We start from the raw sequence: 27,429 nt of genomic DNA on the forward strand, positions 1-27,429 counted from the left end.
TTTCCATTTGCCAGGGAGATACATGGAGGGACCTTCCAAAGCAGCATCTCCCACTTGCAGCATGGAATGGTACAGCCTCATCCCTGTGCATGACAGCGGACCAGGCCAAGGGTGAACCGTGGAAGGCGCTTCGTTCTGCCCTCCAAGCACAATTGGGTGGGCAGGTGGGAGAGGGGAGCCGGCGCTCTCCTTTCAGCCGCGAAACAGGGAAGCTACGTGGCGAACCGGCCCCGGAAGCCGTAGAGCCTCAGAGGGAGCCCTTGAATGGGCGGCGGCGGAGGGCTAGAGAGCCCGCCTGCCTGCTTGCCTCTCCGCCTTCTTTCTCTTCCCCGCCCCGGACCAGGAGGGCAGAGGAGCTGGTGGCAACGGCCTTTGCGTCCTGGCGCTCCGCGCCTTCGTAAAGCGCCCCTTCTTCCTCACTCCGGCCGGCCGGGTGGTGAGTAAGGGTGAGGGGATCCGCTGTGCGGCGGCACCCAACTCCCTCCCCCGCGGAGCCGTTCCACTCCCTAAGGAAGGGGGAGTGCCAGGCCCTTCCTTTGCGCCAAACCCCGGAGAGGGAGAGGCTTGCCTAACCCCTCCCACCTCGCCTCTGGCGCTTCGCTTTCCACCCTGCCCCGGAATAACTTGTTCCGTCATTGCTGGTAGGTGAAAGAACTGGTTTGGGGAAAGCCGGGCATGACTCAAACTCTCTGTTTTCCACGTACTCTTCCCAGTTGCTTAACTGCTGCTGCTGTGTTGTGCCAGTTTGGGTCAGATTGCCGGAAGTCTATTTTTCGTCCGACCCCAGACAGCACAGATCTCATAGAACAGGGGTTAGGGCAACTTGGCGCATTTATTTATTTATTTATTTACTGCGTTTATATACCGCCCCATAGCCGAAGCTCTCTGGGCGGTTTGCAAAAGTTCAGGTGTGCCGTTCTGCTCCTTATCCTTTATTTTATTATCCATATTAGATTAGGTGTTTACGGAAATAGGCACAGGAAGTCTGGGCAGCCAGGCGTGTTGTAGAAAGTGCAAAGAAACGCACACACGCGTGTATTCGCAGTCTGCGCGTTTGTGGTAACGCGTTGAAGTGGGAACTTTTGGGTCTTGCTCGCGCAGTTAGTGCGGGGGTGGGGGTGGGGGTTGTGGGGGGACGACATGTGGGAAAGGTGGCTGCACACGTTCAGCGGGGTGCTTCCTTCAATGAATGTAGGGTGACCATATGAAAAGGAAGACAGGGCTCCTGTATCTTTAACAGTTGCGTAGAAAATGGAGATTCAGCAGGTGTCATTTGTATATTTGGAGAACCTGGTGAAATTCCCTCTTCATCACAACATTTAAAGCTGCAGGAGCTATACTAGAATGACCAGATTGAAAAGAGGGCAGGGCACCTGCAGCTTTAACTGTTGTGATGAAGAGGAAATTTCACCAGGTTCTCCATATATACAAATGACACCTGCTGAAATTTTCTTTTCAATACAACTGTTAAAGATACAGGAGCCCTGTCCTCCTTTTCATATGGTCACCCTAATGAATGGATCTTTTCTTTTGTCCCTGACTGTTTGCGCATCCAGTCTATTAGAATTCCTGCGTACCTCTTGATCATTGAGAAGGAGGAGGGAATTAATGTGAATAAATATGCCCTTTTTGTTTTATTAAATCCAAGCCACATTAATTAGCAGCGTGATTTTTTTAAAAGGCTCTTTTCACCTGCGTGGGGGGGGGGGAATCCCCAAATAATTGTACAATGCCTGGTCCTTTTGTGCTCTTTTTTGACACTTTGATCTGGCAATCATAATTAAAACCCCACCTATTATGTTTCCCAAAGTTTCTTTGCATCATTCTCTTCCTGCAGTTGCCCCTGGGGTGCAATGCGTGAATATTATCTTTCTCTTCTACTGGGATAGGGAGTAGTCCACACAGTGCTCCTAATACCAGGAGCACATCCATGCACTTTCATGACTGCATTTTCATGAAACACCAGGGCATTGTTAATGCACATCATTGGTCATTTTTCCATCTCCGACTTAGCTAAAAGTTTGCCTCAGTGGTTTGTTTAAATCACAGTGTAAAATTCAGTTGCTTCCCTAGCCCATGGCCCTCCTTTTATCTCAGGTGGGACACCTAAGTATTGTTAATGCACCAATTAATATTACCTTAGTAATTCCTGTTTACATTTTCCCAGTAATACCAGTTTCCTCACTGTCAATGTGTTCTTTATTCATCTCTCTACTTATACTTCATTGCTCTTTTACCTCCCCAGTCCATCCATTTTATTTTTCTGCTTCTCAGACTGTGGTTTCCTTCCCTTCCTGGCCTCCCTTACAGGCCATAAGTAGTTCCAGGGAAGGGCCTGCCTCCAGTGGTTCTCTCAGGCCTCTTCAAGAGTCAAGCACCCTTCCCTCTTTTCCTCAGGTTCTGTGGAAGAAGGCATCTAATCACTTCACTGTATTCATAAACAACTTTGGCTGAGGCAAACAAGGCACCACATACAAGACGCCAAAGGTCTTTCTGCTCCAGCCCCTGGTATTCCACAGGGGTGAGGCATTTTGGTGACACGTTTTCTTTCCTGCTGCGTATGTAATTGGGATTGTGTCAGGAGCGCCTATCCCTATATGTGCTTACATATGTATGGCCTGTTAGGAAAAAGAGTGCAAGATTTGCTGTATTATATATTAACTGCATACTTGGGCTATATGTGAAGTGGCCCAGCTATGTAAAGATCCCGTGTAGAACTTTGTGCCAGTTTGGCTGATCATTCCAGGCTTTGTAAAACATGGTTTGTGAAGGTGGGAATAAATGTTCCGCTCACACCTCCCCTTGTGTGCCTGCTTTGGTGCTTTGTTTCTGTCTTATATTAAGACAGTTATGTCTGAATCGGGAAACTCTGGCTTAATGTCAATTACAAACCAGATTTCTCGATTCAGACATAATAGGACACTCTGGATTAATACAAGCTAGAAATGAAGTGGTCCATGAGAGATGGGGCAAGAGGTCTGCTTAGCACTGATGCTTGGTCTTGCCATGGTTTGGACAATCCTTCTAGAACTGGAACAATTGTCCCAGCTGGGGCATTGACCTCAGTAATGGTTGTGGCACCTTGATAGACCCACCCTGAGCCTTTCCCAACTTATGTACTGATTTGAGGTCTCTATGCATGTCAAAAATATACAAAAGAGCATAGTATCCTGTATTTTTTAATGTTAGCTTTTGTAACTTTTTTGTATTTTGATCTTCTTAATTTAGATACCAAGATTGAACATGTGAGAGAGGGAGATGGCTGCCCTCAGTGGCTCAAGGAACTGTGTTTTAGTTCGACTGACATCTTTGGCTAGTTGGGGAAAGTGCATTACTCCTTACACATTTTCAAGTGAATCTGTGAATGGATCCCAGCATCAGGTGACTAAGTGCCAGCCATGGAATAAAAGCAACAGCACAAGATACTATTTTATGACTGAAAGTTCCAACATCTACAGAAACTTGATGAATAAAAACCAAGGGTGGCTTTTGAATCCTACGAATGTAGAAATATGCAAAGTTGAACACAGATATTCTAATAGGACTTGTGCTCTCTCACATCCATGGGCAAGAGGAAAGGAAGTATTATTTGGAACACTTTCTTCCCAGAAATTGCAAAATGTTAGTGCTGCTCAGAATGTCCAGATCTTCAGGCCTTTTCATGGTTCATCAGCATTGAATGCTGCTCCAATACCCCTCTTATTGCTGATCTTGAAGCCAGCTCAGAAACTTCTTGCTATTATCCTGGGGAGGTAAATATCAACATTGCTCTTGGCAAATAGTCTAGAATGTGCAATTGTAATGGAATAACTGTTTGTAAAGTTTGTGGCATTCTTATGACATTCCTAAGGAGCCTTGCAGATAGTTGACGAGAGCCTGGTCGGGTAGCTTGGGATAGCATTGGTGTATAGCCCATGGTCCAAACCAGTTCATAGACTGCTTTTTCTGTAGTATTAGATTTGTCTGTCAGAGCAATGTTTGTCTCCTCACTTCTCTGCAAACACGCAGGGTTTTGTTTAGCAGTGGTGTTCTCAGCTTTTAGAGTTTGCTATGGTGTGAAATTGACTGAATTCTGTCAGTGGGCTGTAATAATAACTCTTGCTGACCTTCAGTCATTTTTCTTTGTAGTTTAACAGTTGGCTCAATTGAGAAATGTCCACTCTGTATATAATGTGAATGCAGAAGGGGAACAGACCCTCCCCATTGTATTATGTGACGCAACCATATGCTAATAGAGCCACACCTTTGCACAATTCCCATGATCTTCCATCTCAAAAAGGGGAAGGGTTGGATAAATTGAGAGCATTGAGTCTATGCCTGGATTGCACTTGTTTTACAAGTAGTGGTGGGGTGTGTGTTTGCTGATTCACCTTGTTTGCAGTGTTTATGGACTGGAGATTGTAAACCAACCTTAGGAAGGATATGTTGGTCATGAAATATGAATGATGAATGCATTTTCCAGTAAACGTAGATAAGGATTGAAAAAGCTGCTTTGGCTTGCAACAAGGAGCTAGTACTAGCCCAGTAGAATTTTTGACCTTGAAAAGCTAATGATGGCCCTCTTACCAGACAACAAATTGCCTTTGAACTTCTTCCTCAATTTTTAGAGCAGTTAGCCTTGTGGAGAACTATGTTTTAAGGGGAAAATAAGTCTAAGCTCCCCTTGGGCTCCTGGGACTAGTTTCACAGTTTCTTGGGCCCTGGCCATTATACATTCACTATGCAAGCCAAAGAATACGTATTTCTATGCTTGTACTTTTACCATGTGACTGTGTTGTTGCTGTTTGAGCAGGTATTGTTTGTTTGCTAGCAACAGTGGGAAAGCTATCTGTTTATCCCTACTTTCCTTGTATTTTTGTTAAGCTGAAAACTTGCTCTTCTCATTTTGTATTTCACATTCCATTTTCTCACGATGCTCTATTTCTTCTCCATGAGGACTTTAGGATGGGCGGAAATTGCGTTTCCTTACCATTGCTCTGCTTCCTCGTTCTCTTCCGCATTTGAAATGAGCAGAATTACACAGAGAAGAGAGCAGCGAACACGTGGCCTGTACATTTCAAAGGGACAGCACCCTCTAGTGGGCATTTTATAGTGCACCCTCACCCGCACATGGCCAGAAATCCTGACAAACCCAACATATCTCAGAAGAGTCGGGGTTTACTGAGGTTTATTTTTTGAGGCTAAAACTGGGAAAACGATCGGGAGATGCCCTGAGATCCCAATGATATAGGGTGGAATACAGATGTTTAAATAAATAAATGAACAAAAATAAATGACCCATGAACATCCGTGAGTGGCCACTCACGAGCGTGCTATATATTACTCATTTAAAGAAGCCCCATGTTTTCATACCTCAGCTGCTGTTTATCATCCTTGAATCCTCTATAATGCACAACTAACTGATTTCCCTAGTTTGGAGTGGGGGTGGGTGGGGTAGAGACACAACACACAAGGGTTTTTTCCCCTTCAAAAACCAGTGTTTACCCTGACTCCCATTTCTCCCATTTTTCAGTGCTAATGGCATGTCACTATATATTGGGTTGTTTAACTCATGGACTATCATGCATGAGTAGAGATGTAAAATTTCTGGAAATTTTGAAGCCATGGGGGGAAAACGGGTTTTTTTCTGGGGGGTTTCAGGGGGAAAAAATGGAAATTTTCGGGAAAATAGAAATAATGCAATATTAGCGCTTTTACAGATTGAAAGTCACTTTGTTACTTTAGGAACATAAAATGTAATTATGTCCAAATTGGTTTGGCATAAAATTATTACATTTGGTATATTAAAAGTACAGTGCATTCAAACAAATATTACAAATTTAATTTACTTTTTTACTTTTTTGGGTAACAAATGGAGCTACAAGCTCCTGAACTGTTAGGAACCTCTTTGGTTCTGCCAGTTGATGAGGAGCAGGCAACAACAACAGAAGAAACCACCAACATTAGTAACAAATAAAATTATGTTTCCACTAGTCCTCCAGCGTCAAGACATAAAGCACCCATTCCCATAAAAAGAACTGAGGAAAAAAGGGAACCAAGATTCAATGAATATGCATGAAATTTAATCAGACTCATTTCCTGACCTATAGCTACTGTATCTCTTCGATTCTAAGATGCACTTCCCCCCCCATATAAACATCTCTAAAAACGGGGTGCATCTTAGAATCAATGGTGTCTTAGAATCGCCTGCAAAGTGCGCCCAGGCGGCTCGAGGGCTTGTTGAGTTGCCTAAGCGGCTCTGCGCTCACGATGTAGGCTGGGGAATGCGCGTGGCCTGATTGCAGGCCTCAGCGACGATCCGCGGCTGCCCTGGGCCTATTCGTGCTCCCCAGAGCTAACCGGGCTCACACGCACACCGATGGAGCTCTGAGCCCTAAGCGGGCCTCACCCGCCGCACCACAAGCACAGCTGGCCGGGTTGGGCCCAGTGGGCATGGCTACGTGACTCCGGCCAGGTCGGACTTGGTGCGCGCCTCGCCTCGCTCATGGAGCCGGGGCAGATGGGTGGGCGCCGCTGGGCTCGCGGAGGGTTGTGCGAGGCTGACGGGCAGGCACCGCTGGCTTCTCTGCCACAGCTGCGGCTGCTGGTTCTGCGCAGTGGAGGAGGCGCAGCAGCGCTGGCCGGGAAGACGGAGGCGACTCCCGGGAGCTGAGTTGCTGGGCTGGGGTGCGGGTGGGACGCACTCCGGGACTCGCAGCTGCACTGTTCTCACACGATGCATGCGGGAGAGGAGCCTGGGGCTCCTGCGGGGCAGGGGGGGTCTCTCCACTGCCGCTGCAGGGCTTCTGCTGGGCCGGGGGCGGCAGTGCACGTGTGGACGGCTCCTTCGCGCCTCGGGGAGTTTCCACGGCCCATCTAGCCATGCCTGGAAGAGAATCCTCAGCACCTGGAGAGGTATACTTCACCTGGCCCTGGCCCAAAGGTGGGTGTCTTGTGAACGACCCCCTCCCACTCCCCACAAGAAGTGGTGGCACCTGATGAAGCCTCCGGGCCCTTGCATGTGCTCCCCAGTTGGCCCCCGCCCCCGGCAGGTACCCTCCGCCAAGCAGGGCCCACCCCATCAGGCATCATGGGCCTGCGACGTTAGGCATAAGTGCCTCGTTTTTGGCTTACTTGTAACCTGTCCCAGCCCTATGGCGCCAAAACCATTGGCCCAATAAGAATTGGCCACATCTCTTTCCTTACCTGCCCATGCTTTGCCGGGCATGGCAGAATACTTCCCCCCCCCCATATAAACATCTTTAAAAATGGGGTGTGACTTAGAATCGATGGCGACTTAGAATCGAAGAAATATGGTATCATTATTAGTTTGTCTCTGCTTCAATGGCAGTGCCCCCTAGAGGCAGAAATGCATCTTACTCTTGCATTTGAGAGTTGCAACTACGACTTGTTTGTCCTTGGTGCACAGAAATTGTAATAATATGATACTGTACAGTTTTTAGAAATCATTTGGAGAAGTAAATATCTGAACCCCTTGTCTAAAACATTTTATTCATCATGCTAAAATAAAACATCCCATAATCCATTTTTTCTTCATTTTTTTCAATTTTTCGGAAAACTCCCAAAAAAGGCTTCAGAAGAAAACAGGGGGAAAGTGCGGGTTTTTAAAAATAAATGGATCCCCCCCCCCCCCTGGGCCTAAACATCTCTATGCATGAGCAGGACAAAGTGGTTGCACTGCCAGAAGAATGCTTGCCATTGCTTCTTTTTCTTATCAACCCACAATTTGCTCCATTGTAGGTTATTTAGCGTGATGTCTGAATCCAGAATGCTGGATTGTTTAGCGGCTAAACAACCCAGCGGTTAACTCAAGACTTAATGGCTGTGTTCGGACATCATGATAGTCAACGGTGGGGTATGTTGTGGAATTTTTTGTCACTGGTCAATCATCAACAGGACTTCAGGTAGCGTTCTTAAAGCCCAACGCTTTTTATTAACAACTCAGAAACACAACGTTGCAACGGGTTCTCTAACAACGTCAGGGAGAGAACTGGACGCCGCCCCCAGGCCCATTACTCAAATAGGTCTTACATGTAACAGTGTTCCACCTGGGGTCATTTGTCCAATCACAGAGCTTCCTTTTGTTCTAGCTGCGTGTTACATACCAGCAGAGCTGATTAAAAGAGAGAGCGCCTCTTAGCAACGCCCTTAGCATCGCAATAAAAAATTGCAGGAAGTTCACAGGGCATTGTAAATTTCTATCACTTACAAAGACTAAAATAAACTTCCTTAACAGGTAATAATCAACTCGACAGTTCTTTATCTAGGCGGTACTCCCCACATGAGCTGATGATCAACCATGGTTTGAATTACGATCAGGGTTGGCTCACTCATCCATCTCCCTCTCTCTTTCCCATTCAGACCCCCTCCCCCCATATCCCATCACCCATTGCTGCTGAAAATCTATCCTGACAGCTGGCTAGAGCAGCAGCTGCTGTTTTGACTGTTCTTGCCTTGTGATTCTGTGGCTGACGAAATAACCAATGGTGACTGATGAAATAACCAACAGTACTTGAAGCCCAGTATTGGGCAAAAGGCAGGATACAAATAAATATTATAATAATAATACTCTCCACTCAATACGATAACCAGTGGTGGTTCAAATAGCCAACTCTGTACAGTGTTGGCTATTTGTGTTGGTTATTTCGGCCAAATAACCAACCACTGGTTAAACTCCTGCCACACAACATGATGACCCACCACTGTTGGTTATCGTGTTGTCTGAACCGAGTCATTGTCTCCCTGACTTCCATTTCCCCCTTTTTGCAACCAGTGTAATCAGCGTGCACCATATCCATTTTACTGGCATATCAAAGTGAACATCACTGTGGCTCTAAGACTGTGGGGTAAATGTGCTTTAACATGCTTGAACATTAGAATATTTGTGTCTTGCAGGAGCATAAGAAAATGGTGGCGTGCACTTCCTCCAAACAAGAAAGAGCTATTTAAAGAAGCTGCAAGAAGGAATAAATGGAAGATAGTTCTTGTTCTGTGCAGCTTAGGAGTTGTATTTATCATGTTTTATTGTACTAATTTGGAGGCCACACCAATCACTGGACGTGCTCGGCTTCTGGTATTTGGGAAGGAGCATTTTTCTGAATTAGCCCAATTGGAGTATGACATGGTAGGTATTTGTTAAAACAAGAAAACCTGTGCTCTTCTTTCTTTTTTTAATTGTGTTGACTCATTTTTTGTAGTAGTATAATTTATGAGATATACAGAGTGGTGGCAAAATAACTTTTCCTAATGAGAATCTGACCCAGATCTCAGTGTCATTGAATATACAGCACTTCATCAAGTGCTTGATTTTTTTATTTTGAAATAAACAAATCATCCAAGACAAGTTTTCAAATTATAACTTGCCAGACCAGCAGCATGAGTTGTTGTGAACTGAGAAGTTGGACTGTGCCAAGCCAAGTCATGGTTCTCTGCAATTAATGTCTGCCAGTGAATAAGATTCTTTGGGGCTGGATGTAGTATCGCTCCCTTGGCTTCCTGAATGTGCATGGGAAGGATAGCCTAGCCAGAGTTGGCAGGTTCCTAGTGTCACATTCCTAAGTAACAATGGCACGGAGAGTTCCTTGGATTTCAGAGAAGCTCCATAGCTCCATGGACTGTAGCAGTGGAAGTAGATGCTGGAAAATCAGCATTCCAGGTCACTTGGAATCCACCCCCACGGGTAGAGGAAGCCTTCCTCTTCACAAAGTTGACCTCCACGCGTAGAGGGTGACAAATGCAACAACAAAGGTGGGTGGGGCTGGCGTGCTCCTCATCCTCCTTTTCACTTGTTCATTACATTCGGACTGAGAATGCCTGAAGAAGTATGGATGAGATGTAAATTATAGTACAGATTCTGCATATAAAATTCAAAGTCTTTTTTTTTGGCACGGACCTATAGTAAACGAGTAGTGCAGGTATGCCTTGAGTCCCTAGCCTAAATCTCCATTTTGAAAGAATATAACCAGATGCTCAGAGAGCTTTTTGTAAACTGCCCAGAGAGCTTCGGCTATTGGGCGGTATAGAAATGCAATAAATAATAATAATAAAAAATGCTCAGAACCATGTTTCACTACTGGACCGGATGACACGCTAAGCCAGTGGTTTGCAGCAAATGGTTAGTGAGCGTGTTTAAACAATGGTTATGTAGCCACCATGTTTAGGAATGGTTTGCACTGCATGCTAAGCCGTAACGTTTAGCTCAAAATGCTTAACTACTGTGGCTTACCGTGTTGTCTGAATAGGCTCACTATTTGGGTTAGAGAAATATTCATGAGTTAGAGAAGTTCATATAGATTCTTTTTCAGAGCAGTGTAAGTATTCTGCAAGGAATGATTTAAGTATTCTAATAACAAAATATGTATTAGAAAAATGTTTTGAATTCCATCCCTACACCAGCTGTGTCAACACTATTCTTATAGGCCAATGCCCTACAGATTATATCCATGTGCAGCTCATGAACTGGAGGTTAATATGTCCATAATTATAAAGAAAGGATGGTTGGATAGTCAGGTGGTGCAGCCTTAATACCTTGTGCTTAAGTGAACAATGCATAGTCTGATGAAATACTTTCTGCAGCTATTTCCCGACATCTAACCCAACACCTCTTAGCATGCAGGTCTTCCCCTGTGTGGGAGGCTCTGCTCTTTGCATTTGGGAGGGGAAACTATTAGAGCAATACAGTTGAGGCATGACACAGTTTTTACATATAGCGAAGCACATGAACAGACAGGAAACAATTGCAAGTTAGTCATACTTTGCATAATAAGCAACAGGAGCTAAAAGCAGGAGACTGGAAGGAAGAGAAAATGTATCAAGTATCAAGGGAGAAGCTCTCTTCCTGAAGGTTCTTCATTGTCATTCTAGTCTCTCAGTATTCGCAGTTCCTACAAACTAATCTGCTACTTAGAAATGGATTCTTCTTATTTTGGAACTTCTTATTTTAAGCAATCCCCTCCCTCGAAAATAAATTGTAGGCCCCTTCCAACTCTACTATTCTATGATAATGTGAAATGGTTCCACTTTGGGCAACAGATATCAGAATGGGTACCATTTCTCCATCTTCATTACTGAGTTGGATCTATGGTCCATCTCTAGCCCATCACTAGCTGAGTTGATTCACAGTAGTGGTTCAGTAACGTCTGAAGATGACTTTTCTAGCTTTGCTACCTAAGACCCTCATTAGCTCAAAATGCTTGTGACCAAAGCTTAGGTACCATTTTGTTGGCCTTCTCATATTTTTGTTGTTTATTCGTTCAGTCGCTTCCGACTCTTCATGACTTCATGGACCAGCCCACGCCAGAGCTTTCTGTCGGCTGTCGCCACCCCTAGCTCCCCCAAGGTCAAGTCTGTCACCTCCAGAATATCATCCATCCATCTTGCCCTCGGTCGGCCCCTCTTCCTTTTGCCTTCCACTTTCCCTAGCATCAGCCTCTTCTCCAGGGTATCTTGTCTTCTCATTATGTGCCAAAGTACTTCAGTTTTGCCTTTAATACTATTCCCTCAAGTGAGCAGTCTGGCTTTATTTCCTGGAGTATGGACTGGTTTGAACTTCTTGCAGTCCAAGGCACTCTCAGCATTTTCCTCCAACACCACAGTTCAAAAGCTTCTATCTTCCTTCGCTCAGCTTTCTTTATGGTCCAGCTCTCGCAGCCATAGGTTACTATGGGGAATACCATTGCTTTAACTATGCGGACCTTTGTTGTCAGTGTGGTGTCTCTGCTCTTAACTATTTTATCAAGATTTGTCATTGCTCTCCTCCCAAGAAGTAAACGTCTTCTGATTTCCTGGCTGCAGTCAGCGTCTGCAGTAATCTTTGCACCCAGAAATACAAAGTCTGTCACTGCCTCCACATTTTCTCCCTCTATTTGCCAGTTATCAGGTTAAAGTACTCATTGATATTAAGGTATGTTATCAGTGCAGGGTTTGAAAATCTCTGCTTTATTGCCTGTTACATAAAGATGAATATTGCTTGTTAGTATTTTTTTTGTATTGATATATTCCATTTAATTAGTTCATCTTTCCTGAGTTAAGCATTTTGCTCAAGCAAATCCGCCCCACATTAGCTTGCATTGTATGCTTGTCATACTAAATCATATTCATGTATATTGAATGTCTCAATGGTGATTTTAATTGTCTTGAGTCAGTCAATATTCTGTGTCCCCTTTCCTCTTTTTTTTTTTTTTTTAAATTCCAGTGGGTAGAAGAATTTAAAAACAAAATGCTGCCAGAAACAGACCCCCGATATCAGGCAGTCAAAAAAGCCGTGATTCACCTAGCTGAAAGCAACAAGGATATTCCACAGTTCTCCGAGTTCAAATGGATTATCCATGTGGTGGAAGAGCCGGGAATTAATGCTTTTGTACTTCCAGTAAGTAAAAATGGAAAATGAGGGATAAGACATTACTGGGAAAGCAGCTATTGAAGAAGCATATTTGCAGTATATTTTCCCCCTTTTTGCCTGCAGAATGGACAAGTGTTTGTTTTCACTGGTATGCTAAATGCTGTGTCAGATATCAATCAACTGTCTTTCATTTTGGGACATGAAATTGCTCATGCTGTTCTGGGACATGCTGTAAGTATTCTCTGTTTAAATATTGACATATTCTCATTAAGCTAAATTATATTTCTGGGTGCAATAACCAATGTTTGGCTTTAATAGTGTTGCAAAGCTCATGGTCTTCCCCCTTGGTCCAGAAAGCTTTGTAATTAATGCTGTTATGTGTAATAGTATTACTGAACTCACCTAACCTTGCTACCCCAAGACCACTGCAGCTCAAAATTGCTTTACAGCTTGGGTGCACAACTTCTTTCATCCTGATAGGTGAATCCCAGTTCAGAGAAGCTCTCGGGGGCTGCATTCCAGTGGTGGGCAGGGCCAGGGTAAAGAGGGTAGGGACATCTAGTGCACCCAAGAGGGCCATATTGGAGCTGAGGGGGTGGGTGGGATTTGGCCCCCGGGACTAAGATTCTGCACCACAGCTTTACTGCAACCATGGTTTCTTCTGCCTGCCAGTTCCTTAGAATATGCTAGTAGTGGTAGTGAAGCAAATCCTTCTATGTGGCTCTCCAAGGGACGCTCTCCAATAGTAGCAGTGGCCTCTGCTACTATTGCTGGAGCAGCTTTGTGGCAACAGTAGCAACCACTTCCTCTGCTGTCCCTTTGTAAAATGGCTGGCAGAGATGTCCTAGTCTTGGTAGCTCTGACAGCCATAGAGGGTTTTACCGTTAAATGCAGTGCTCATATACTAACTCCAAGGTGGTTTGTACGTGCTGCCTTTCCCCACAGTTTTTGCACGGCTAGATAATTCCTGCCCCTAATTTGAACCTTCTTTAGCATCATACGTTTAGGTTGATTTTCCTTCTTTTCCCTAGCAATCTTTTTATTGCTAAAAAGCTGAAGACCTTTTTATTCACTCAGTATTTTAACACTTAATTTTAACTTAAATTTAAATTATACTGTTTTAACTCTGTATTTTAACCTTATATCAATTTTGCTGCGTGGTTTTATCCTGGTTGTGCTTTTTATATTGTATTTTGTATTTGTATTTTTAACTTGTTGGTTGTTTTATGATGATTTTAATTTTTGTGAACCGCCCAGAGAGCTTCGGCTATTGGGCGGTATAAAAATGTAATAAATAAATAAATAAATAAATAAATAAATTTGATGGTCTCATGTATGTCTATCCAAAGTAATAACTTGCATGATAGTGAAGGGGAAATGGTTTTAACAGTTTCTTCGGGGTGTCTTTAACTGTTTGTTGAATATAAATGTTTTTTGTACATTTCTATGTCTGAGGATATAAATAATTAAAGAAATTATTTTCTTGTTTTAAGGCAGAGAAGGCTAGCCTGGCTCATTTCTTGGATTTCCTGTCACTCATTCTTCTCACAATGATTTGGGCTGTCTGTCCTCGAGACAGTCTAGCAATAATAGGCCAGTGGATCCAGGCCAGATTTCAGGAGGTAAGATTATTCAATTCTGGACAGCACCTTGCCCTTTAGTTGTGGCCAGTTCCAGCATCACTTTGTGCTCTCTGTGTCACAAAACATGCTTGTTGCTGTTGGAAATGGGGTGATGCAGTTAATAGACCCTGGGCCTGATCCAGCAGGGCTCTTACAGCAGCTTGAGTGCTGGTAGAAGCCATAATTCAGCCTGGGAAAGTGGCAAATTGCAAGCCCTAGGTTGCTTTTTCTCCAAGGTTAAGAAAATCTTGATCTCTCTACTGAACAATAAGACCAAGTTGAGAAGTTACAATAGAGTTAAGTCAATGTGTGGATGCATTATGAATACCTCACCCAATGTGGTGTTGGCCAATAGTTGAAAAAAATGAATGAATCAGTTCATGAAGGATATAAACGTTGTCTGTTAGCTTCTAAGCTTCAGACTGTTGTGAACTGGGAATAAATGTTAGGAAATGCAGTATTCTGTTATTTCCCTGGCCACCATTGTAAGCCAGTAACGCTTGTCTTACAAACTCCTTCTACTGGCTCTAGGCATAGTTTTGAGTGGATGATACTCACCTTGAATCAATAATTTAAATTCTACTGTAGCATTTATCACCTGCAATGTTTACTCTCTGAAGGATGGCGTGCATTTTGCGATTGAACTTTCTTCTCCTTCTATTCCTTTGTGTTTTTAAAGGTTAGCTTGATCACCCAGAAAACAATTTAAAATACAATATAGTTTTTTTGGTACTATATTGAGCCAATATTGCGCTATTTTAATATTCTTGGGTAAAACCCACATATCTCCCCAAACAATCCAGAACCTTGACTGCCTTGAGATCCTTCCACTTGGCTTCTCCTGGTTTAGCGCTGCAAGGCTCATTAACCAGAAACAGAGCAGAGAATAAATGGTCCTGCTCTCCCTGCAAAGTTTCTTTGTTACACTTGAACTTCCTGCCAGTCAGGAATAAAATCAAAGATGTAGGAAAATGCAGTTCAGTAACCTAACCTACAATGGCTGAGAGAACTGTCAGGATGATCAATGATACTTCAGCACCAAGTTGCCAAACCCAGTTTTTTGCTCCATGTCACATTTGGCAGTTTTTTTCCCCTTCACGTTCCAGAAATGGAAAATATCTGTAGTAGCTGTTTCCCTTTTTAAAGGGGAGGTGCCAGAAAAACATCTGGGTTGCTGAAACCTAGTGGTGCTGCTATTTCCTAGTCTCCGCAGCTGCCTTACTTAGTATGATGCCAACCCTCGAATCTAGCATGTCATTTGTACCAACAAATATTCCTTATCAACTTTACTAGTAAAGGTTGCAAGCTTTTATTATGAATCAATAGTTCCAAAAGTATTTTAACTGTGTGACGCCATTCTAAGGCTTACCTGTTGGATGACAGAGTGTTGACTTCGCATCAGTAACAAAGTCGATTGCGACATGTAGAACTCAAGGAGCCACTTTTCAAACTGTGCCTGTGACTGATGGTGACCAACAACAATTTGTTATAGGGAAAAATCGCCATCTTTTCAGAGGTACTTGCAAGAACATCAAACTGTCTTTCCTGAGTGGTAACTAGGTTTCATTTCCAACAGAAATGAAACTAATTTTAAAAAATATTTTATTTAGAAAATTATATACAAAATAGAAACGGCACAATATTTCATAGCATTATTTAATTTGGTTATCCCCTCCTATGGCAAGTATCTCTCTGAAAAGATTGAGTGGACAATGACCTGGTTTGTTCCTAACAATAACCCATGGTTTATTTAACCCATAGGTTGTTGAATTCTGGGTTGTTGTGATGTATGAATCTAGCTGTGTTAAGAGACCATGTGGTTTTTTTAACCGTCAACAATCCAAAAAGAGAACCCATGGTTTGTTGTTAGGGCATGAATTCTGGGTTGTTCAGATTTTGGATTGTCATTAGGTGTGAACTCAGAACCATGGGTTGTTCTTGGGTTGCTTTGCTGGTATACAGAGTTGGTGGGCAAGAGTGCCCCCTCTCCCCCAAACCCCCCAGCCGCTCAACATGCCAATATTACAGCACTTCAAAGGCATTTGGGATACAAGGAGGGAGAGGGCGAAGGAGGAGAAACAATCCAGAGATTGAGGAAACAAACTTTGGTTTTTTGAACCCCTGCCATACAAATTCTAGGTAGAAGAACAAACCATGGGTTAAAGGAGTGCATAGTTAACATTATGTGTGAACCAGGTTATTGTGTTTCAGTTGTCAGACTTTCAAATGTTAAAAAGATTGCTAGGGAAAAGAAGGAAAACATTTTGAAATACATTGCTCTATGGTCATTCTAAGACTGTTGAGGAAAGAACAGAATGTGCATTCAGGTTACATATTTAGATATACTAAAATTGCTATTGGGAAGTTTAGTCTAAACTGGATCAAGTACCGAAATCTTCCCTTGAGTGCATCAGGATCTGTCAGAATGTCAAGTCCAATTCGGTATTCTATACATTTCCTCTGCAATAATGAAGCTTGCACCCCAGTCCTAGCTACACATTAAAGGTTCCCCCTGCTTATAATGGAACTAATTTCGGAAGAGAATTTGTATACAACTGCATTTTTAGAAACTTACTTTAGAAAAACAAAAATTGAGGTATTAATAAGAGATCTAAATAACCCTATTGCTAGAAAACATAGTTATAAGAATTAATATGAATTTGGAGGGAATGGGAGGGACTAAATTAACCCCAACAGTTGTCAGTACACTTGAATACCGCTATAAAGCAGTAGTGTGGCTCTTGCCTTTTATATACTGCTTTCATACTGTTTCATAGTGCAGTATCCTGCTTGGTGTAGATTAGGGCACTATTATAAAACTGGTAAAACGGTCTGTAAAAGGGTTCTCTAACAACGTAGGAGAGAGAACTGGATACTGCCTCCAGGTTCATTACTCAAATAGGTCTTACACATAACAGTGTTCCACCTGGGGTCATTTGTCCAATCACAGAGTTTCCTATTGTAGCTGCTTGTTACATACCAGCAGAGCCACCAGAACTGATTAAAAGAGTGAGTGACCTCGCCTCTTAGTAACGCTCTTAGCATTGCAATAAAAAATTGCAGGAAGTTCACAGGGCAAGTAAATTACTATCACTTAGGTCATGTCTACACCATGCATATATCCCAGGGTCATCTCTAGGTTGTCCCTGTATTATTATTATTATTATTATTATTTATTTATTTATTTATTTATTTATTTATTTATTTATATAGCACCATCAGTGTACATGGTGCATCCAAATGACACGCAGGGGATCCCGGGGTCAAGCAGGCACAGCCAGAGACTTTCCCCGGGATAACTGGGACTGTGGATTTACCATTTTTTCCATGGTCCCGGAACACCCCTGAAGACTGCACGCAGTGTGGCGCCTGCTCTGGATTTGTCCCTTCTTCCCTGTTAGTAGCAGGGCTCTTCAAACGGGCACAGAGTGGGGGTGGCGGCTTTGTGCCCATCTGAGGGGGGGGCAGCATTTTCACCATCCTTGGGATGGCTTTCAGCTTTCTTCGGAAGTTTTTTTAAAAACTTATTTTTGGCACAGGATCGCGCCCGTGCCATTGCGCAAACGTCCCCATGTGTTTTTTTTTAAAAAAGAACACCACGCCAGATGACTCCTTTCCGTTTGCACCCTGGGGGATGATCCCGGAAGCGGAAAAGCTTGTGATCATCCCTCCCCACCCCAGAAACCTGTGATTGTCCCTCCCCACCCCAGAAGGCCTGCAGGTGTAGAAATGCCCTTACAAAAACTAAAATAAAATTCCTTAACAACAGCAAATTTGAAGTTTGGCTAATTATCCATATTGTGAATGTAGTTGCTTGAACCGTTTTGTTAATTTGCCAGGAAAATGCACGATACCTACAGTTCTTCTCTAAACCCTAAAGAGGGATGGGGGCAACCCCTGCTATAGCTCTACTGTTGCAACTAGGTTGGATAAACAGAAAGTATTACTTTGATTTCAGAAATTTGAAGGAACAGAGTTTTTGTGTTTTTCATCCTATTTCTGTCTAGTTGCTGTTTGATAGACCATATAGCAGGACATTGGAAGCCGAAGCTGACAAAGTTGGACTTCAGTTTGCTGCTAAGGTAATAATAGAATTTGCTCATAACATAGAAAAGATGACTTTTGCTTCATTTTAAGTGGACTATGTTGTTAATATTTTTCCATGAATAGTTGTAGTGCAGGGGTCCCCAACGCAGCAGCCGCGGCACCATGGTGCCCGTGAGTCCTCAACGTGGTACCTGCGGGCACCTGATTTTTTTTTTTAAAAAAATAATTTTAAAAAATCCCCCTCCCCGCAATTTTTTTTAATATGCATACATGGATTTATATGAAATGCATACAACTTTCTGGTAATTATACGTGGGCTGCAACAAAAGTAGACCATATATCCAAATAAGTATCCATTTGAAGGTAACGTCTAAATGCCACCCTTTCAAAAACGTAAAGTGTTGTAATGTCCTCAGTCCATTGCATTATAGGATTTGAATGCTCATCCTCCCAATTTTGGAAAATTAGTTGTTTAGCTGTCAAAAGGATGCAGAGAATCCGTTTACACTGACCATTTGTTAATTTCCATAAAGTAGGTAAATAATTCAAAAGCGTGTTTATGTAAGTAGATATTAGAAACTGTTATGAAACAAAAAAATTCTGTGTAATAACCAGAAGCAACTACCGGACGTTGCAAAACGTATTTCTAAAAGAAGCATTAGCTGCATTGCAGTGCTCGCAATTAGACAATCCCTTATTAAAGAGACGTTGCAGTGTCCAATAGAAATGAAGCAAAAGTTATTGTTGAATTAGATGCAGCCTAAGACCTGTAGGCGTAAAAGGTAGATGCCAAAATGGTGACGCTGCGATTAGGCATTTTGTGGTGGTGCCCACAGCACTTTCTCAAATTCCGAAATGCGCCCACTGGTCCAAAAAGGTTGGTGACCCCTGTTATAGTGTCTTTTACTTTGGAATTTTTGTTCTGGACTTATCAAAGGGGTGTGTGTGATATCCTGGAGGTTTGTTTTCTCCCACATTCGAATGGATTAGATCTCATGTTCATGACTTATGTCTGTGTTTCTCTCTCTCTCTCTCTCTCTCTCTCTCTCTCTCTCTCTCTCTCTCTCTCTCTCTCTCTCTCGTTATACCACAAAAATGTATCTATATCTACATAGAAAACATAAACTATACCACCACTGCCATCTAGTGTTGTCCAGAATATGAATATTTTTATTATTAGAATTTTGGAGCCCACAATCTGATTTGACTGAAGAGAGATAGATTAGCTTAATGGACCATTACATTTCATAGGTATTTTTAAAAAGTATAAACAATGCAGGTTTGGTTAACTGGCCTTTATTTCTTTGGGTCAAAATCCTTCAAATTCTTTTCTAGGGCTTTCATTATTTATTGGAGAGGTAATGCCATTGAGCAAAATATTTGAGAAGAGATGTAGCTTGTGATGAAGTGGATGAGAAATCACTCTGTTGCTATGGATAAGCAAAATACAAAAGCTGGTGGTTTGAAAGGGGAGAGCAGGAGAAAGCGGTGGAACCCTGCTAAGTAGCCATCAGCTTGAGCTTTTGACAATATCTATTAAACAGACAACTTTTTAAAAACAACAACAGGCCTCTCTAAAACAATACATCATGTGCTCTTCCTAGCTATTCATACAAGGGAGGTCACTCCACATGCAAAGACATTTGTGTGAAATGGCTCCTTGGGTGGCTGCAGTTAGACTTTCACCACTTTACCACAAACCCTCCCCTCCCCCAGCTTTGCAACTGGTGAAAATTGCATTGCTGCAACAATGTGTCCTTCATATATTGTATTATCAAGCCACTTTTCTCCATAGATCGCATTTTTGAATTGGACTCAAATCTCATTAAGTGGAATCAGTGAAGGTACAAATGCGTTGATTTTTTAAGTGTGACTTCTTGCACAAATACAATTCTAATGGATATTTCAGAATATGCATCAACTCTGAAAAGCATTGTGGGGTATAAGACAAATACAGATTTATTGATTTTTCACACAGACCCCTTTATCCTTCCTTGTTTATTTGGCTAGAACATTTTATAGGACTGTTTTCATTTCTTCTGCATTGCTACAGCAGCTCCTTCTTTGCCTGTAAAGGTCAAGATCTTAACCCAGATGGTTGGCTAGCCCCATTAGCATAATTGGTATCTCCTCCTCTTTCATTCACATATGTGCACAAATGCCACCTGTTCCATTTCGAGTGTTTGCATTTGCAGACACTGGGTGGTTGCTTATGATTTGAGTTACTGTCTCAGACAGCTTCGTTAAAAATATATAAATGTTGATTAAAGGGAATTAATTCTCCAGTGTTAATTTGGTAATATTAAGTGGTTCCTCCTTCTACTCCGCATTCCAGCATATGTTAAATTATGACCCAGAAGTTGTTCTACAATTTTAATGTACTTAGGCCCAGTAATTAACTTCAGCAAGTTCCAGCCCTTCTTTGATTTAAAATAAATACATGAAAATGGACAATTAATTTTGTAATTATTTTTTTTACCTTTCGCCATGCAAGTAAAGCAGCTTGCCATTTATACTGGAGGTCGTTCCAAATTCTGGAGCTACTTTGGTTGTCATAAACATTCAAGGACAAAAAGACAAAGCTGAAATGTCTGTTATCCTGAAGTTTTCTAGAAGGAAACAGTTTGTATTCTGTAGTACAAATAGAGCGGATGCAAACATACTTAATAGAAACAGTACAGTCTTCCTTTCGAGACTGTATCCATGAGTGACACAGCAGAGAGCCAAGGCAATTGCCTTTCCTACCCTTATTCCTGCTCCTCCCGTATCTGGCAGAAATCCAGGGAAAATGGATGCTTTTTGGGGGGCTTCTGGCTGGAACTCAGGATTCAGGCACACTGTATTAAGTGATATAGTAGTTCATGCCTTTGCTGATAAGCTGCATGGGTATATTCTGTTTCAGTTCCAGCTAGACAAAATGGCTTCCTCCAGGCACTATCAAGATTCAAGCAGAAAATACTAAGTGGTGTATCAGCAAAGGGCCAAAATGACTTCTCATAAGCCTCTTAATATAGTCTACCCATGTGGATTAGTTTGAGGTAACAGGAAAGAACGAAGTGGACAGGAAAATCTGAGTTGGTGCCAAAATAATAGCATCTCACGTTGCCATTTCAGGAACTGTGTACCACATTACTGGTGCAGTTTAGGATTCCTCCTTTTGATTTGGTTTAATGCCTGAATAAGCTTGCCTTCGAGGCTGGGATGTTCTGAAGCCCCAAACTGTCTAGGGCAATTCCTGGTCTCCAAACATTTGGAGACCAGGAAATTCCCGCCCCCAGCCACCTTTTCAGTGCATATTTAATCTTTGTTCTCTTCTATTTCTTTCTTTTTGCATAAATACTGCCTGCTTTTTTGTTTCTGTATTTAGTATCTTATGTCCAGGAATCCCTAATTGCTCATTACCCTGAACTGGGTTAATTGACTTTTATGAACCTTATCTCTAGACATATATGATACAACCTGGTAATTGGTATCTGTGCTTGCCAGCATTTTTTCTACCAGGGCTCCTGCGTCTTTAACAGCTGCCTAAGCACAAAGTCAACAGGTGAAGCTTTCCAGTGGTATCGTGGTAAATTTTGAAGCATGGGAGATAATAATCTATACATGCATTTTCTCTACTTCATGTGAAGGAAGCAGCTACTGATATTTACAAGAGTTCTAAGCTTGCTGTGCAATATGTTTTTGAGACCCTCATTACTCAGCAGTATTCTGCATAACTGTTTTCCTTTGCTTCTAGGCTTGTATGGATGTAAGAGCAAGTTCTGTATTCTGGCAGCAAATGGAACTGGTTGAGATGATTGAAGGGCAACCAAGATTGCCAGAATGGCTCTCTACACACCCGTCGCATGAGAATCGAGCTGAACATTTGGACAGACTTATTCCAGAGGTAACATACAACCATGAATATGGTTTGGGATTTGGTGCATCTGTCTTTTTCAAACTGGCAACCTTGTTTGGTTATCTCAACTGTATCCTGCCTTTTCTCAAGGAGTTCAGGAAGGTATACATGGGATTGATGCAATGTTCTCTAATGCAGTGCTCACCTGTGGGTTGATTTCTTTGCTGATAATTTCATAAGGCAAATATTTCTTAGAAGTACAATATACTGGAATCCATCTCTGTCCCATGGGTTGCAACCTTCAGCTAATCCATGGGAAGTAATCTACCTGTCTCTCTGGCCACTCCTGTACTGCTACTATTTACTATTTATCATTTATACATTTGCAAGCTGAATTATAGTATTTCTCCTCAAATGACGTGAGTTGTTCATACTTGAGTTATGCCCAAGGTGATACAATGATCTTATGGTAATGATGAGATTTGAACCAGATACAGGTTTACTACAGCTTTGTTTGTCATCAGTACTTTTCATAGACATGCAAGTCTGATAAATCCAGACATATATATATATATATATATATATATATATATATATATATATATAGTATTTTGTATTTGTGTTTTTAGACTGTTGGTTGTTTTATTATGCTTTTCATGGTTTTAATTTTTGTGAACCGCCCAGAGAGCTTCGGCTATTGGGCGGTATAAAAATGTAATAAATAAATAAATAAATAATACTTTTGGGCCTACAGCAGTGACAGCTAGTTTAGGTGTGGTTTTGAGCAATCTATTTGTGTAAGTGTTAGTTTTTTCTCTATCAGATGGAACTGTTTCATAGGTTTTGAACCCAAGTGCAACTGCCTATTTCTTGGGCAACAGGCTTTAATGTATAAGTGAATTAGAGAAAGCATCTTTTCCAGAAGAACAGCTATTTTGGGGGTCATACTTTTCTTTATGGCATCCCTAATGTTTTCTCTTCACATCATTCTGTTTTTGGGCTAAGTCCAAGTACTAACCAGGCCTGATTAAGGATCGGGTCCGTAGTTTGGGGGTGCTCTTGGATCCAGAACTGTCATTTGAGGCACAGGTGAACTCAGTGGCAAAGAGCACCTTTTATCAGCTTAGGTTAATATACCAACTACGCCCTTATCTGGACAGAGATAGCCTAGCTACAGTTATCCATGCTCTGATAACCTCTCGTTTGGATTACTGCAATGTGTTATACGTGGGGCTGCCTTTGAAAACGGTCCGGAAGCTTCAGCTGGTACAAAACAGAGCAGCCCGTTTACTAACAGGGACTGGCTGGCGAGATCACATCACGCCAGTCCTTTTACAACTTCATTGGCTGCCAGTCCAGGCCCGGGCCCGATTCAAAGTGCTGGTATTGACATTTAAAGCCCTAAACGGTTTGGGGCCAGGTTATTTGAAGGAACGCCTCCTCCCATATGTACCTGCCCTGACCTTAAGATCATCTACAGGAGCCCTTCTCTGTGAGCCCCTGCCAAAGGAAGTGAGGCAGGTGGCTACTAGGAGGAGGGCTTTCTCTGGTGTGGCACCCCAGTTGTGGAATGAGCTCCCCAGAGAGGTCCGCCTGGTGCCTACACTGTACTCCTTTCGTTGCCAGTTGAAGACCTTTTTGTTCTCTCAGTATTTTGTGTCATGTCTTTTAGATTGTAAGCCTGTGGGCAGGGACTGTCAAGAAATACTTTTGTAAGCCGCCATGAGAGCCTTTTTTGGCTGAATGGCGGCATAAAAATCCTTAAATAAATAAAATAAATAAATATTTTAATCTTACATCAATTTTGCTGCGTGGTTTTATCCTGGTTGTGCTTTTTATACTGTATTTTGTATTTGTGCTTTTAACCTGTTGGTTGTTTTATGATGGTTTTAATTTTTGTGAACCACCCAGAGAGCTTAGGCTATTGGGCGGTATAAAAATGCAATAAATAAATAAATAATACACTAAAAATGTAGAAACTTAATATTCAAATAATTTATGCGTCTACAGTTGTTGCTTGACTGTTATGTCAGAAACCACCATTGAAGCTCCTGATCACATGGATGAGCTTCCACTCAGTTAATTCTGTTTGCTCAGTGTGACCCAGAACCAAGAGGATGAGCATGACAACAGGGGCACATGGATCCCTTCCAGCGACTAATGCATGAAGGGGTTTTATACAGGTCTCATTCTTTGTATTCAGAAACATTCATATGTGTGCAGTTTTTCTAGCATGTATACCTACAGATGGGCCAGTTTGCATATCACAGCAACAAATTGTTGGTACACACACACACACACACACAAGTAAATGAAACTTGTACTCTGCAAATGTAGATATATGTTCCTGGCTGCTCCTGAAAGTTGGCCTCTCTCCTCAAATCCAAGCCTCACTTAAGTCTGAAGACCCAATGAAACCCTCACAGCTCAATATTATGTCATATAAGGTTTTTTTAAAGCTTATTCTGTTCTATATTGCTGATTTATATTTATACATTCCAAATTTAACTATGAGATGTAAAAATGTTACATTTTCACTTCTGTAGTTGATTTCAGCGACATGTGTAGGTTTTAATTGTGTGTCTGTATTTTGGATCATAATTTTTCTGAATATGTCTCTCTTTTTAGTGTCCTCAGCAACTCCCAGGTTTATTTTTACATTTCAAGAATTTGAATACACACACACATATCAGGGTTTTATGCAAGAGTAGCTGCTGAGAAGGAACCATTCATATTGTAGTAAACATATATGCCTCTGGTTTGTAACTACAGCACCTATGAGAAACTCATTTTCAAAAAGATTTGATACCTTCATTATTGAAATATGGTGACCTCATCATCATTAGCCTGCTGATCTAACTATATAGCATAGGAGGAGGAAAAATCTCGAATGCCCCCCAAATGGCATAGAGTATATTTTCTATAGATGACTGTATATCTGAGAAGGGGGGAAACTGACTGTTTTGAAGCCCATGGTATCAGAGGCTTCCAGGATTAAAAGCAAGTGCTGACTCTTATTGAGAAACCATAAAATTCATTCTTCCTGTTTCTAATCCGGCAAGTCTGGCAGATGACAGATTTTTTTAAAGCACTGACACATTTATGTAGAGAAAACCCATTACTTGGCCTACCTTGAGCTTTGCAGCAAGTAGTGGAAAGGGATTTTAAATTTAGCATGGGAAAGGGGGAACATTTGTTTTCAGGATGGTTGGGGAGAGATTTAAAATGTAAGGTTAGGTTTTAGAAATTGAGGATAAGAGGAAAGTCAGATGGGAAATTTAACACATGGATAATCAAAGGTAGAAAATGCAGAGAAGCAGTGATTTAAATGAACATTTATGCTGAATGTGTTTGTATTGGCACTGTACCCATGAGTAACAAGTCCAACTTAAAAAATTAGTACTAATGGCATTGCTTATTTTTCCCTATCAACTTTTTTTTTTAAAAAAGCCTATGCATTGCATTACAGTCCAAATGTTGTATATCATATAAATATCATTTTGAGGCAAAGTTTAGTGTGTACATTGTGTGTGCATTTCCTCCTTAGAGCTGACAAATGCAAAATTGTGTCAATTTAAATAGGCACTGTAAATCCAGGAGAAATATTCTGGGCATATATAATGTAGGTCAGTATTTTTATGTTTGCTACCGTTCCATGTCGGGGTGTGTGTGTGTGTGTGTGGATGGATGATACAGGGGCAGATCGACCTTTATGGAAAGCGTAAACAATTTTGTATATCTCTTTGGTAATATACAGGTTTATAGCTGCATATATTCTGATGAGTGGAATGTTGAAAGCAATTGGGACTATAATCCAGTAGGAATTATGTGATGAATTAAAACACCCAGACACAAATATTCAAAAAACATATTTTTGTTTCGTATTCTCTTTCTATAATTTCAATAACTTTACTTCATTTATTCCATTTTAAATCAAGTGTCCAATGTTTAGGGAAAGTTTTGCAAAAGCAAAAGTGACATTTACGTGCCATTGAATGTTTCTATAGTCTGCTTGTTACCTACGAAAATCTGTCCCTTGGGTTCATTCACAAGCTGGCCTTTAAAAAGGTAATTGTACTTCCTGGCTACCAAATCTTAAAGTAGATGTGGTGACAATTTTCTATATACATAATTAATGTTATTGTTGCATCTCCTTTTTTGGAGAGGATGGGGGAGGCCATAAGAACATTGCACGGAATAGAATCTACTGATGTTGTGGGCCTATCCCGCTAGATACGAAACAATTGGGCTTTCCATAGGCATGATGATGTATAGGGCATGCCTTGTGCCTGTCTTTTAGATCTTGTTTCAAATGCCAGAGCTCTTACTGCTGAGAAAGTCAAATGCTGTACTTTTATGATTCTGGTTCTGCCAGGTTCAATTCATCAATCAGGTTCTTTTGGTTGTCAAGATGAAACAAGCCATTTGTGCAAAAAGATGACAGTTTATTGAAGGAAATTGGATGCAGAATATATATATGCAAAGGAAGTTAGCACCTCCTTCCAACTAATGAAGCTTTCGTGGCTGGGTGTGTTGAGTTTGGGTTCTGGTTCACCCAGACCAACACAGTGGGCAGTCTTGCATTCCAGACTTCTTGCATAGGTATGCTGCATCAAAAGCACCAAATGGAACAGAATCCTTCTCGGTAGCTTACTTTGCATCGTGGTTAATCCAGCGAGAATAAATATTTGTATAAAAAAGTACAAATAATATGAATCTAAAAATAAGATTTTTGTTTTGTTTGTGCAAAGATGCTTAATTTCAACAAATGTAAATGGAAAAGCAAAGGTATCTGCAGACTGTACTTAAATCCAAGTAGGCTGTGAAGAGCTACACAAAACCTCAATATTTGGAGACAAAGGGATATTTTAAATGTGAAGTATGGCTGAAGTTACTGCAATGTCCAAATCACATCAATGCAGTGGTCACAACTTTATGCGGTTGTTACCATCCCACCGTGAAAAAGATGATTGAACTGGAAAAGGAGTATATAGAAGAGCAATGAAAATGACCGGTGTTGTGAAAAACCACATGAGAAGTTGAAATAGACTATAAGATGAGCTATCACTGAATAGGGCCTATTTAAATTATTCCCATCTATGCTTCTAGAACAAAGAATTTGTACTGATGGTGGCATTATTCCCTTGCAGGGGTGTGGGACCCATCAAGATGGTGCACCCCTGGAGACTTAATGGAGCTGATGGATTCCTGAATGGTGTCAGGGAATTTCCTGCTGACATGGCTGGCGGTCATGTTATGGCCCTGGTCTTACCTTGGAATTATGAGACAGATAGGACCATCAACACAATTGCTTTCAAGTGCCCTCACTGATGCTGTGAAGCATGCACGCCTCCATGGTATTTTGGGGAGCTGTGAATGATGGAGGAAGGACGGTGGCTGGCCCACAAGTGGCAAAAGTCCCACTCTGACCAGACATGCATAAGATCTCATTATCATGCCTACCATGTGGTGCTCTTGGCAGTGAGGTGAACTCACTTCCCCATTGACATGGCATCCTCTTGTAGCCATCTGGCAAAGCTGTTCTAGCTGTTCTTGATTGGAGTGCTGGTTGTTATACCGTA

General features: G+C 41.8%; 1 protein-coding gene across 3 annotated transcripts in view; it reads left to right on the plus strand.

Annotated features, from left to right (window-relative positions):
* The first annotated feature begins 370 nt into the window (after positions 1-370).
* The window catches only part of OMA1 (OMA1 zinc metallopeptidase), a 34,895-nt gene continuing 7,836 nt past the window's right edge, over positions 371-27,429 (plus strand). The window contains exons 1-8 of one of the 3 annotated variants that reach the window (XM_063138365.1): positions 371-436; positions 3,229-3,752; positions 8,896-9,124; positions 12,194-12,367; positions 12,464-12,571; positions 13,834-13,962; positions 17,970-18,044; positions 21,746-21,895. In XM_063138365.1, coding sequence (XP_062994435.1) covers positions 3,259-3,752; positions 8,896-9,124; positions 12,194-12,367; positions 12,464-12,571; positions 13,834-13,962; positions 17,970-18,044; positions 21,746-21,895 — 1,359 coding nt within the window. In that variant the 5' untranslated portion in view covers positions 371-436; positions 3,229-3,258. Of the gene's footprint in view, positions 642-3,228; positions 3,753-8,895; positions 9,125-12,193; positions 12,368-12,463; positions 12,572-13,833; positions 13,963-17,969; positions 18,045-21,745; positions 21,896-27,429 lie in introns of all 3 variants that reach the window. The other 2 variants (XM_063138356.1, XM_063138375.1) reach the window with 2 other exon arrangements.

The sequence above is a fragment of the Elgaria multicarinata genome, chromosome 1 (genome assembly GCF_023053635.1).
Source record: "Elgaria multicarinata webbii isolate HBS135686 ecotype San Diego chromosome 1, rElgMul1.1.pri, whole genome shotgun sequence".
In the NCBI taxonomy this organism is placed as follows: Eukaryota; Metazoa; Chordata; class Lepidosauria; order Squamata; family Anguidae; genus Elgaria; species Elgaria multicarinata.